At 59.0% G+C, this 13,280-nt stretch overlaps 1 protein-coding gene across 1 annotated transcript in view; it reads left to right on the forward strand.

The window, feature by feature from the left end:
* The window catches only part of PKD1L1 (polycystin 1 like 1, transient receptor potential channel interacting), a gene marked incomplete at its 3' end in the record, with an annotated part of 54,200 nt that overhangs the window by 2,998 nt on the left and 37,922 nt on the right, over positions 1–13,280 (forward strand). The window contains exons 4-15 of the mRNA XM_023748194.1: positions 770–943; positions 1,513–1,632; positions 1,967–2,135; positions 2,582–2,821; positions 3,431–3,563; positions 5,102–5,308; positions 5,735–5,916; positions 6,409–6,630; positions 7,319–7,476; positions 8,921–9,223; positions 9,947–10,012; positions 12,691–12,867. Coding sequence (XP_023603962.1) covers positions 770–943; positions 1,513–1,632; positions 1,967–2,135; positions 2,582–2,821; positions 3,431–3,563; positions 5,102–5,308; positions 5,735–5,916; positions 6,409–6,630; positions 7,319–7,476; positions 8,921–9,223; positions 9,947–10,012; positions 12,691–12,867 — 2,151 coding nt within the window. The remainder of the gene's footprint in view (positions 1–769; positions 944–1,512; positions 1,633–1,966; positions 2,136–2,581; positions 2,822–3,430; positions 3,564–5,101; positions 5,309–5,734; positions 5,917–6,408; positions 6,631–7,318; positions 7,477–8,920; positions 9,224–9,946; positions 10,013–12,690; positions 12,868–13,280) is intronic.

Genomic DNA, 13,280 nt, shown 5'->3' on the forward strand with positions numbered 1-13,280 from the left:
TTCGCCATCACTGGATTAGGGAGCTGCTGACGGTCATTACCTGCCGCCGTGTTACAACCGCCCGCAGCCCGGAGCTCCTCCTCTCAGGCGGTTTCCGTCGGAGGCTGCTCCTGGTGGTGGGCTGGCTGCCACCAGGGCGATGGGGACGTCAGTCAGGGGTCTCGTGTGACTCAGCGGGCTCCCCAGCTTCTTCACACGAACACAGCTGAGGAGAGCCGTCCATGAGCAGGCATCTGCCCAGTCTGGCACCAGTTCACGGGGTGGAGATGGCCAGCCTGAGCGGGCGGCCTGCAGGGTCACGGGGTTGTGTCATCCGGTGTGAGGCCAAGAAGCACGGGGCCACTCTGTCACCTGCCGTGATGGTCCTACAGTCCATTTCCACTGGACGGTTTACTGAAGTGTCTTCTTGCCCAGCTGTGGGAGGCCAACATCTATTTTCATTCTTGCGACTTTTCCACACAGAATTAGCTACGTAATCCTCAGGGCCCAAGGCTAAATGAAGATGCCTCCCCTTGTTAATAACCTTCCTAAGAGTGTGAGACAGCAGGGTGTGAAGCCATGTGCTGCGCCCTGTGGAGTGGGGGGCTGAGCCACAGCAGGGGAGCGAGCCCACGAGACGGCCCTGTTCCCACGGAGAAAGGAACAGCGTGGCCTCTGTGTGTCATGTCATTTCACACGCTGGTTGCCCCGCTCCCCGGCCAAGCCACAGCGTTAGCTGCTGTGCGTGCTTGTCACACTCCCCAAGCAACCACCCTTCTTCTCTGTGCAGACGGTGTCTACGCGCTCCAGGTGGTCCTTTACAGTGAGTCTCACGGAGCTGAGGTGCGACTTGGGCCTTACTACGTGGAACTGGGCCCCGAGGCCACATCTGTGTTCCTGAATGCCAGCAGTGTCCTCAGGGGCCACATGTGTGCCTTCGGGGGCTCCCCCACGGATCCGAGAAGTAAGCCGTGCACCTGGGGGCTGGGCACCCGGCCCCATGCTCTGGGCGTCCACATCCTCGCAAGTCCCCATGCAACACAGAAGCAAACCATTTCAAAGGCACCGACACAGCGTCCAGGCAGGGCCCTCTCCAGAGAGAAAACACTTAACTTTTAAAAAAATATATACATTTTTATTGATTTCAGAGAGAAAAGGAGAGGGAAAGAGAGATAGACACATCAATGATGAGAGAGAATCATTGACTGGCTGCCTCCTGCACGCCCCACACTGGGGATCAAGCCCACAACCCAGGCATGTGCCCTGACCGGAAAGCGAACTGTGACCTCCTGGTTCATAGGTCGATGCTTAACCACTGAGCAACACCAGCCGGGCAACACTTAACATTTTACTGAGAGAAATTTTGTGACAAAGTACATGTTTCCCAGGCCTGTCTGTTTCCAAAACACAAACTTTGAATTTTGAATGTATTGGAATTGAAGGAGAGAAGATGGAGGAATGGGAACTGTGGGCGTGTGTGACCAGGGAAGCAGCTCTGAGACGGTCTCCCTCTGCCTTTCACTTTCCTTCCAGGCACCACCGTTTCCCACCGTTTTCCACCCACTTCCTCCTGTAACGTGTCCTTCGCCTTGCAGACCCACGTGGGGGGCAGGCGGGCCTGGTCCAGCATGGCCGTGCGATATCGGATGCAGCGTACGTTTCTATTCTGACTCCAGGTCTAATGAACCCTGTGCAGTCAGTTGAGGTGAAGGCCATGGCAGCACCAGGTCTGTGGTTCGCTCTGCCGAGGCCCCACTCGCCATGAACCGCAGACCTGGAGGCCTGAGCAGGTGGGCAGTTCCATGCAGAGTCAGCAGAGGGGCCGGGTCCCCTGATGAGCTTGGGCCCAGTGCCCCCGGGTGCCCACCACGGCTCCGTGTACAGTCAGGCGTCCAGATGCCCGTGGCCACGCGGGAAGGTGGGGACGCAACTTCCCTGGCAGATCCCAGCCCTCCCGCTGAGGTACCCCTTACCCCCTCTGTCACAGCCGTCTCTGTCTACACCAATGGAACTGTGTTTGCCACTGACACCGACATCACTTTTGTGGCCGTTACCAAGGAAACTATTCCCCTGGAGTTCACGTGGTTCTTCGGAGAAGACCTGCCCGTGAGGACCAGGCGCAGGAGCATCCAGAGAAGGCTCGGTGCCCCCCAGTGGTGCGTAGTGGTCCTCACCACGGGCAGCTGTGGCAGGCGCGGCGCAGCCTGCAGATGCCGAGCTGGCGCTGACATGAGGTCATGTCACCCGCACACGGAGCGCTGCCTGTGGTTTGGTCACACGTAGATCTGAGGGCCGCAGCGGAGGGTGGGGCCTTGAAACCGGGCAGTCCAGGCGCAGGTGCCGTTCCGCCCCATGGCGGCCTCAGCATGTTCCTCCGGTAAGGACGGTGGCAGTCTCTCCATGGCCGTGCCTGGTGCCTCCACGATCAAGAGGGAGGTCAAGGTGTCACCCCTCTGCCCAGTGAGGCGCAGCCACCGGGTGCCCCATCATTCCTCAAGATGACCGCTAGCTCCCGCCTTTCTTGGGAGAACGGTGGAGTTTCTCTCAGAGTCTCTCTCTGACCTGGCGCTGGTCACCACCTGACCTTCCTGTCCCCCCACAGGTACCGAGTGGTGGTGCAGGCTTCCAATGGAATGGGCAGTGTGGCTTCGGAGCCCCACCGTGTCCAGGCGCAGAGGAGAGTGGTGGCCAGCGGACTCGTGGCCGCGGACTCGGCTCTGGTGAACGCTCCCGTGACCTTCCAGTGCAGAGTCAGCTTCGGCACCGACGTGGCCTACCGCTGGGACTTTGGGGACGGCACTGGTGGCCGGGGGAACAGCTCCGCCAGCCACGTCTACAGCAGGTGAGCGCACGGTCAGCAGGACCCGCGTTCTCGTGCTCCGGGACCTCCGTGTGCGACCCCTGCAGTCCTGAGTGCCTGCCCACGGGCATCATTTGCAGAACAAACATGCGTTTCCTCAGAAAGCACCACCTCTTGGCCAGGAACTACCTGCCACACTCTTCCCGGTCTGGCCTCTCGCCCAGCTGCGCCCCTCTGCCCGCCCCCCCGCCTCCACCGGCTGGCCTCGCCTCCAGGCAGTGGGGTCTGCCACCTCCGGGACAGGAAACAGAGCACACGGAGGTCCGGAGGTCCCCAGACCCAGGTCCGGGTGCCCACCACCTGGGGACCTGAGGGTGTCCCTGAGGGGTACAGAGGGGCGAGCCCTGCTGTGGGGTGGGGCTTCTAGGAGGGAGGCAGCATGTCCCCTGCGGGTGCTTGCTCCTCGCACAGCAGGTGCCAGCCGTCTGGGTCGGTGTCTGTCCGGCCTGTGCTGGGCGGGCAGCGCCTATGGATGGGCCTGGTGGCCTCTGGGATGGCCTCCTGACCGTGACACACAGACCTGCTGGGTGTGAGGATGAAGGGCCGGCCTGGGTGGACTCTGTCTCCGTGTTTGTGCTTGTCTCCTCCCAGGGAAGGAGAGTTCACGGTTGAGGTCGTCGCCTTCAATGCCGTCAGCGCCGTCTCCCTGAGGAAGCGCCTTTTCATCGTGCGCAGGCCCTGCCAGCCGCCCCCTGTGAAGAACATGGGGCCAGGGCAAGTGCAGGTCAGGCCTGCATCACCGACCAACGTCAGCCTTTCCCGGGGGGGGCGGGGGGCGAGCAGGGACACTCCTCCAGGTCAGCCCCCTGTGTGGGTCGTGAGGGCACCTGGGTGGGCTCCCGAGGTCCCGGAGTCGACCGGCCCCAGCAAGGGACACGCCTGCCTCAGGCCTCGGAGTCGGCCTCCATTCGCCCGTTACTCTGGGTCCGGCTCAGTGCATCTGGACGAGCTTGTGAGACCCCTGTGCTAGGAACTGGAGCGTGTTCAGGAGAAAGGAGAGCCGGGAGGTGGTCATTTGCTCGGTGAGCACCTGCTGTGGGGATAAAACTAGGGCTGCTTCCTAGTCCTTTTACCCCTGGAGGCTTCTGACCTGGAGCAACTTCTCCTTTTTAGGGTCAGAGTGCCCACACGCAGACGCACGGGAGCCCCGTGGTGCGGCTGCATTTGCCAGGAGCTCTCCGTGGCTTCTAGCAGAGGCTGGTCGGAGCTCCGTGGTGCGGCTGCATTTGCCAGGAGCTCTCCGTGGCTTCTAGCAGAGGGTAGTCGCTGGGCCTGAGTCTCAGGTCGGGCGCCTCCCACCCGGATGTGGCCGCGGAGATGAGGGAGCACAGACACGCCCAGGGCCAGGCCAGGGCCGTGGCCTTTCCATGGGATTCTCCCTCCAGGTCCTGAGCCCCAGGACCTCACAGCTCTCTGGGGCCTGGAGAACCCTGGCCCACGTCAGCCTCTCAGAGCCACTCCCACCCCAGGCATTGCCTAGTTTTGTGTGTTATGATCACTGGGATAAGAATCAGCATCTCAGTGTTAGGTGCCCACAAATCTGGGCTGTGAAGTGACACATGCTGGGATCGCTCATATCCAGGATAGAAACAATAAGCACAATTGTAAAGTAATTTAGATAATGACTAGAGTCACTTAAAGAAAGCCTAAGGTAAAGTTGTTTGCAACAAATACCAACGTGTTGTTTAAAGTCCTACTTCCCAGCTCCAGACTGGGCTCTTTCCAGTTTCAACAGGAGAGCTTCACTAAAAGTCCTCCAGGGGGCGCCCTGCACCTGTGGCCAGATCTGCACTTGCACTGCACCTTCGTTCCACTGGGCAAGATCTGCACTTGCACTGCACCTGAATGTTCTCTGTTACTTGTTTGAAATCCAGTTACTTTCTTTTGTTTCCAGGGATCAATTGCTCGGTTTCCAATGATCAGTTGCTCGGTTTTCTGTTGGAGACTTTGAAAATTTTCTACTGATTTTAAATATTAACCCTGTCATATATTTTGCAAATGATTTCCCTTTTTCTTTGATTGCTTTTTAAATAATATTTTATATTCAAAGTTTAAAATTTTTATATAATCAAATCTATTGACCTTTTCCTTTCATATTTTCCCATTAATTTATGCTTATAGGGGTTTTTCTCATGGAGTGTATAAGTCTTTATTCTCACTGCCTGTGATCACACAGACACAGAGCTGAAGTCCTGCGTCTTGAGCCACTTCCTCTGGAACAGGCAGACGCATTTCTGACGAGACATCTTTCTCCTCACGCAGGTGTGGCGGGCCCAGCCTGTGACACTGGGAGTGACCTTCGAAGCCGCCATTCTCTGTGACATCTCCCAAGGCCTCTCCTACAGCTGGAGCCTCACCAACTCCGCGGGGTCGCCGGTGCCCCTGCCTCCTGCCATCAGCACCCACAGGCAGACCTTCACTGTCCCCCACTACTTCCTGGAACCCGGGAACTACACTGCGCTGGCCCAAGTGGGTGGCAGCTGGCGGTGGCACCTGCCCAAGCTCATGCTCCCTTCCCATCAGCCTCAGAGACCCTGGGACCCAGACTGGTCCGTCCCAGAGGAGGGTTCTCTTAAATCCCTGGCATTCCTTTAAGGCCATGATGTGTTTGGGGTTAGAAAGGGAGCTTAAGCAGGGTAAGCTAAACAAAATCAACACCATGGGAAAATTTACTGTCGGCAGAGCAGGTTATAAACCAGGGAATAGTTGGGTGTATGTCCCCAGACCCAGAACCCCAGCTTCATGTTAACACAGACACGGAGAGGAAAATGCTCCTGCTCTTGTACCCCAGCCCCTCTGTCCCCAGTGGGCCTCCTGCTCCCAGACTCCAGCCCCTCTGTCTCTAGTGGGCACCCTGCCTGCCTCACTGACGCCCCCTTGTCGCCCACATTCCAGGTGCAGGTGCGAGGCAGTCCCGTGCACAGCAACTACTGCGTGGGAGTGGAGGTGTGCGCCCGGGCGCCTGTCAGCGTGATCTCCGAGGGCACACACCTGTTCATCCCCAGGACCCCCTTGTCTACCATGGTCCTCAGGGGGTCCCTGTCCTACGACCCCGACAGGCCCGGGGCCACTCTGAGGTGAGCACTGGGGCTGTGGGGCCCCTCCTCCTCGTCCCAGCCTTTCTCCTCCTCTGCCCTCTCCACACTCAGCTCTGGGGCGCTGAGTTATAATCTACACAATTTTAAGGACTTATACTTTTATCAAAGTAGTGTTTCATTTAGGATCAAAATGTAAGGGAGCTTTGGAAAGGGGCAGAAATAAACATGAGTAGCCTCTATGTGTTGGGTCCCTCAGTGTCGGGTCCCTGGGCTCAGGCCTTGGTCCTCATCTCCACCCACTCCCCATCCCTGGGTGCCTGACCCAGTGTCCTGCCATGGACACTGTCCACACTCCGCTAACCCCTGAGCACAGACCCTCCACGAACACCGTCCACGTCGGTAACCTGGAACATGCTTCCCTGAGAACCATCCTCTGCTCCCTGGCAGGCCCCCCAGGAAAGCCACTTGGTGACACCACGGTCGCTAACTAACCAGAGCCGGCACGTCAGCCCCTCCATCGCTTCCCCACAGGTATCACTGGGCCTGCACCCCAGCCAGTGCCCCTGGGCGCCCCTGCTTCACTGGGCCCTCTGCACACAGCCCGGATGCCGGGGCGCCCACCCTGTCCTTCGCAGCGGACTCTCTCAGCAGTGGCTACGACCAGTTTCTTGTGACATTGACGGTGTCCAGCCATGGCCGGAACTCTTCCAAGGCGCAGGTGTTCCTGTCCACCCTCCCCGACGTGGCGCTCAGGTGCCAGCTGCCCCGCTGCCCCACAATGCCCATCTGGGTGCCCCAGGCCAGGCTGGGGGGGGGGGCCACCAAAGAAACCCACTGTGTGCGTGGGAGATGAGTTCAGACACCGACCCGCTGTGCTGACAGTGGGGCTCCAGGGGGAGATGCCCTCGCATCCCAGCAGCTGCCTGGAGACGGAGTTAGCCCCAGGGCCGAGGGCACAGAGGCTGAGTGTCTCGGGGCCTCTGTCTTGGCCTCCAGGCGCCACTGGGCACCGTGAGCCCACAGGGGGGAGGCACCTGTGAGCTGAGTGTGACGTCACGGAGGCCACGGGCACCGAGGGCCACGCCCAGCCCCAGACCCTGAACGCAGGTCGGCATGTGCCACAGCTGCTCTGGCCTCCTGGTGGGCGGGGGTGGGTGCCGCCTAGTGCCCTCAGCTCCGCGGGACACCGGGCAGGCAGCCTCCGTCCCTGGACCCTGCAGGGGGTCTGGGCAGTTACTTGTGTAAAAACACCTCGTGGTCACAGCCCGTGCTGGGCGAGCTCCAGAGGCTTCCTGGGGGAAGCGCTCAGCCTCCCTGAGCGGTGGGGTGAGGTGGTGCGTCGGCCCCTGGGACCAGGTGATCTGAACAGACCTGACCTGGAAAATGCGGCCAGAGCTTCTGCCCTGTTTTCTGGAGCTCCGGCCTGGTTTGCACGTTGCAGGCGCGTGCACATCTCCTGGGAGACATTCCGAGGCGTCCCTGTGAACTGGAACGAGGAGCTTTCATTGAGGGCGGCTTGTGAAGACTGCGGGGAGGCGGCCCTCTCTTACTCCTGGGACCTCTTTTTGGTCAACGCGACAGGAAGGGACAGAGAGGAAGGTACAGACCAGCTTCGTTTTCATTTTATTTTTTTAGAGAGAGGGAGTGGAAGGGAGAGACAGAGAGAAACATGGATGTGAGAGAGACTGGTTGCCTCCTGCAAGCACCTGGCCTGGGCTGGGGATTGAGCCTGCAACCGAGGTATGTGCTCTTGACCAGAATCAAACCTGGACTCCTTCAGTCCACGGGCCGATGCTCTACCCGCTGAGCCGAGCCAGCGAGGGCATGCGATGCTTGGCTTTGTTGGCTGAGCAGTTATTTTGAGATTGCTAAAATGTGTGAGATCTAATTGGTTTGACCCAACGTGTCTGGTCTTGGCCATGAGCTATTCATCCCCAGTCCCTCCTGGCTTCACACTTGGGAGGGCGGTGGTGACAGCCGAGATGAGGAGCCTCAGCTGCTGCTCTCAGCCTGGGGGCAGCGGGGCTGCGCCGTACCCGCTGGGGCAGCTCTCCTGGGTGACAAACGCACTGAGCGCTTTGAAATAGCACACGCCCCGGCCACTCTGCTGGGGCCATTGTCCCTCCCCTCCTGCTGTCCTCGGGACCTCACGTGGGACCAGCAGGGGAGCCGTGGAAGGTGGTCCTCCCTCCGCACACCGGCTGTGATGGGAGCACTGCTCTGAGACTCTTTTCTTGGGTGGAAAATGTGGGTCCTAAGACTTTGCAAAGAGGTGAAATCCCGAGAAGTCACATGTGGGAATGCAGCCCTGGTGGCGGGCGTGGCCTGTGGGCGGCAGGCTCCTGGCTTTGGGCCGGGGGTGACGTCGTGCCGGGGCCACGTGGACCGGACAGTGGAGGGGTATGTTCTGGGCTGGCTGCGCGGCCCCCAGCAGGGCGGTGCCGCCCACTCCTCACGTGTTTATGCTTCCTCGGCGCCACGGGAAGCTTACACACTGGGAGTGGCCTCATGTTGAAGGAACAGGATGACACGGAGGGTTGCGTGCCGTCTGGCCGGTGACCGTGTGGGTCTGAAGCCCAGCCTGTGCTCAGTGTCCCAGGGCGCAGGGTCACCACTTTCTCCAGGGCCGGCGCTCGTCCTCTCGGGTGTGGCCCTGCCCTGTCCTCACAGAATCTGACCCACGTGGCGACAGGGATGCTGACATGGCTGTGGGCTCTGCTTCCACGTCCTTGCAAAGTTGTTCCTTGTTCTTGACCCTGTTTCCTAAGTCCTGTGGCACTCTGCGGCACGGACAGGTGGATGCGGGTCAGGAGAGGCTCCATGCGCCCAGAAGTTTCTAGCGTCCTTGTGAACGCCCCAGTGGGGTGCAGAGCGTGTGGAGGGGCCTGCGGGAGGCGAACCCAGGGGAGATGGACGGGCCAGCCTCCCAGCAGCCGGGCTGCCCCGCGACACCTCGGTGCAGTTTCACGTGGTGGTTGTTCAGGACAGAACATGCTCGTGGAATCTGTACACGTAGAGAAACCAAATGTCTTCTGTGTTCAAGTTCCCTTTTGCAGAACCGTGGGGCTGCTGGGCTCCTCAGGATTGGGGTCTGTGTCGAAGCTTCCTGAGTCCGACCCATGGTCCCTGGGGCCACGCCGGGCAGAGCCACATGTCACGCCTGTGCAGTTCGCTCAGAAGCCATGGCCCTGGACCCTGGCCCAGGCTGACCTCTCAGCCACGGGGAGAGCCTCTGCGGAGTCCACGGTCCCTACACCCCAAGTTCCTGCTGCTGGTGACCCTGTGGCCCCAGAAGGGGATCCCTGGGATGAGGGGTCCCCGGGGAGCCCAACCCCTCACCCCCCTGGTAAGTGCTGTCCCCTCACTGGTACCTGCCCTCACCCTGGAGGTGCCCTCCGGGCCTGGTGTTCGTCTCTGACGGGACCCGGGAGAGTCAACTGAGCCAGGCTCTGCCCACACCACCTCCTCATCCTTCCTCCCCAATGACCACGGGTGCCCGGTGTCCCCGCTTTCAGGTGGGACAGGAGCTATTTCGGTGCCTAGAAGGTGAGAGACATTCCTTGTCAGTGATCCAGGCTCTGGCCCAGCACTCACCTGCCCCTCCTGTCCCGCCCTGACGCCATCCACCGTGGCCGCTCAGGGTCATGGTCCTGTGCCCTGGCAAAGGCCTGCACCCCAGAGTCCCAGCCTTGGGGTCGTTGGTGGGAGAGCCTCCATGAACCCCTCAAGTGTTGGAGGGAAATGCCTGGGGACAGAAAGGTGACAGTGGCAGCCGGACACTCCTGTCGGTGTCTCCCATGGGAGACAAGAGCGAGGCCCCTGGAGGACAGTTCTGGGCCTCGGCATCCCCCCAGCTAACCACACGGAGCCCTACTCCTTGGAGGAGCAGGGACAGTGACTGCCTCCCCCCTGTCCCATGTGCTGGGCATGGCCTCTGGGGGTTTTGTGCCCGCAGAGCAGGGCTGGGGCTCTGAGGTGGCCCAGGACGACGTGTGTGCTCCCTCGGGGTCCTGTGTGTTTCAGGGGAGCCTGGTTTACGGGAAACGCTCTCATTCTGTCCTTCATGCAGACTTTGAGGCCTATTACAGTGACGTCCAAGAAGCGGTGCCCTCGAGAGGACGGCAGCCGGCTGCCTGTGAGTCTGCTCTCCTCTGAACCCACACCCCTCCCTGTGCTCCAAGGCCGAGGGCAGTCTGCGCTCCTTTGGGTGGCACGGTCTGGCCCTGTTTCTAGCTCAGCTGCTGGGGAGCCCAGGCCCAGACACGGCCCCTCTCCTGTCCTCAGATGTAGGCCGGCATCTGCCAACAGGCCTCCCTCGGCGCTCCTCCCAGGCCTCACCTCACAGCTTCCTCTTCCCGGGCGGCTCTGATGCCTCTCGTCACCGCCCCTCCCCAGCCCAGAGTGTGTACCCCCACCCCACTGTCCTCGGGCTCTTTCTGTCTCTCTACTCTGCTCTGCAAGGCATGTTTCTTGTTTTAAAATAATTTTTATTTTTCCATTTTAGTTGACAGAGGATATGACATTAATTTCAGGTGTACACCATAGTGATTAGACATTTATATATTTTACTAAGTGGTCCCCCTGATATTTCCAGTACCCACCCGGCACCATTCATAGCTATTACAATACTATTGACTATATTCCCTGTGCTGTATACTTCATAGCCCTATGACTATTTTGTAACAGCCAATCTGTGCTTCTCTTTTTTAAAAATATATTTTTATTTATTTCAGAGAGGAAGGGAAAGGGAGAGAGATAGAAACATCAATGATGAGAGAGAATCATTGATCTGCTGCCTCCTACATGCCCCCACTGGGGATCGAGCTCACAACCTGGGCATGTGCCCTTGATCGGAATCGAACCCGAGACTCTTGAGTCCACAGGCCGATGCTCTATCCACTGAGCCACACCGGCCAGGGCCAATCTGTGCTTCTCAATCCCTTCACCTTCTTCACCCATCCCCCAACCGCTCTCCTCTGGCAACCACCAGTATGTTCTCTGTATCTATGAGTCTTTCTGTTCATTTGTTTTTTTAGATTCCACATATAATTGAAATTATATGGTATTTATCTTTGTCTGACTTGTTTCACTCAACACAGTACCCTTGAGGTCCCTCCATGCTGTCACAAATGACAAGATTTCACCCTTTCCTACGGCTGAGTCACATTCCATCCTATATGCGCGTCTACTGCTGGGCACTCAGTTGCGTGCACGTCTTGGCTCCTGTAAAAACACTGCGGTGACCACAGGAGTGTACACGTCTCTTTGAATAGTGTTTGAGTTTCTTCAGATAAGCACCCAGAAGTAGAGTTGCTGGTCCTTCTCTATCTCGTGGTATAGCCTTCATTTTAAATGTCCTGGTATAGTTACTGCTGCCCCGCCTTTCAAGTTCCCATTTCCACAAAATATCTTTTCCACCCTCCACTCCCAGCCTGCACCTGTGGATCTGAGTGGGTCTCTTGTAGGCAGCACATGTGAGGGTCTTGCTTTCTTGTCCATTCACCATCCTACATCTTTTGGTCAGAGTGATTGCTGACAGACATGTAATTTCCGCCATTTTATTATTTATAATTTTGATCTTTTTTTTCCTTCTTCTTTTAAAGACGTTCCTTTAAGTTTCTTGTAATGCCGGTTTGTTGGCGACGAACTCCTTTAGCTCTCTCTTGTCTGGGAAGGGAAGGTTTCCAAGGCAGCTGTACACTTGTATTGGCCCTCAGTGAGCATGTTCTCGCTGACAACGCAGGACCAGGAGTGAGTGGTTCATCCAGCCCATGAACAATGCTTAATAGATGCACAATCGTGAACAGTTCGTTTGTTGAATGAATAATGAGTGAGTGAGAGTGACTTGTCTACCGCATGACCAGGTGGGTGGTCAGTGAGCCCTTTGTTTACGACTCACTGTGCTGTGCTCTGTGGCCGTCCCCCTGATCTGCCTGGACGCTGGTTCCTCTGGCCACTCCACACTCCTTCTGCTCCCACAGGCCCGTGAGGGGCTCGCTTCACACTCCCAGCAGGCGCTTCATAAATAACGTTGAATGAGAGAAAGGCCTGCGTTCACAAGTCACTCCTCCTGGTGGTTCAGTCCTTCTAACCCCAACATGGATCCACTTTATCACTTCACCTTGTTTAACGGCATTTGTTTGGAGTCCGAAGTCGGCGTTTCCTGAGCAAGCCCGGCACCCTCCCCCCGCTGGACAGGCAGACACTGTCTCTCTGCCCGGGCCCGCAGCCCAGTCACCTCTCACACCCAGCCCAGCCCAGCACGCCAGGCCTGCCTCCCGGCCCCACACGGGGGACGACGGAGGGAGCTGAGGTCTCCTCTCTTCTTTCCTGCTCCCCCTCCAGCCGCACCCAGACCCTCCCTGAGCAGCTGTTTCTAAAGCCCATTCCCTCTGTCTGAGCCTCTCCCAGGCTGCCCACCCGGCCCTAGAACAGCCCGTCCCAGCCCCTCCGTGCACCTGCTCTGTCTCCCCAGGGCACTTCTGTCACCGGCTTCCCTCTGCTCGTGGTGTGTTTCCTCGAGTGTTTCCTGACACCCTCACCTAGACGTCCACATGGCAGGGCCCGCTCCGTCTGCCGTGGTGTTTCCCGTAGACTCACTCCTGGCCGTGGCCCGAGCACATGTGAGCTGAGGAAATGCCGCGGAGCCACTGATCGTGCGGGGCGACATTCGTCCTCTGTGCCGTCGGAGACGTTTAGACAAGCGGGTCCCGAGAGAGTGGGCAGCACTGATCTCAGCCTTGAACCACTAGCACTTTAAGGGAACCATGGCCTCCTTTGTCTCCGCCATCCCTGACCTGGCGTGTCTCCTAGGGACCAGCATGCACCTCTCAGCGTCGGGACCCGGTGCCAGTGAGGACGGGAGCCGTGGGGATGGGGACAACCTGGTGGGCCCCTTCCTCCCAACCGCCAGTGCCCGGCCTGCACTCCTGGTCGACTGGCCCAAGTCCCCCGTGAGCCGAGCTGTTTTCCAGGGCCACACCACGTCCGGTACGAGCGCCCCTCTGCCCTGGAACCTTAGCGGTTGCAGAGGTTCCAACACCAGCCTCCCCCTCCCCCCATTGCTCCTGTGCCTTCTCCTTGGACTAGAGACAGACTGGGGGTCACGATGCCTCTTTAGTTGTGCTCGTCCCTCAGTGGCCACAGGCCTGCGGGTGTCCCCCCTTTTGCAAAGTAAGGGGAAGAGGCTGCTGAGCAGGCACAGGCACAGAGGACAGTGCCGCCCCCTAGTGCACGCATCCTGTATGCCTGCTGGTGTGTGTGTGCACCTCCCAGGGTGTGGGCCCGCCTCCCAGGGTGTGTGTGCACCTCCCAGGGTGTGTGTGCACCTCCCAGGGTGTGGGCCCGCCTCCCAGGGTGTGTGTGCACCTCCCAGGGTGTGGGCCCCGGGCCTGCAGACTGAG

This window comes from Myotis lucifugus, unplaced genomic scaffold (genome assembly GCF_000147115.1).
Source record: "Myotis lucifugus unplaced genomic scaffold, Myoluc2.0 scaffold_1193, whole genome shotgun sequence".
In the NCBI taxonomy this organism is placed as follows: Eukaryota; Metazoa; Chordata; class Mammalia; order Chiroptera; family Vespertilionidae; genus Myotis; species Myotis lucifugus.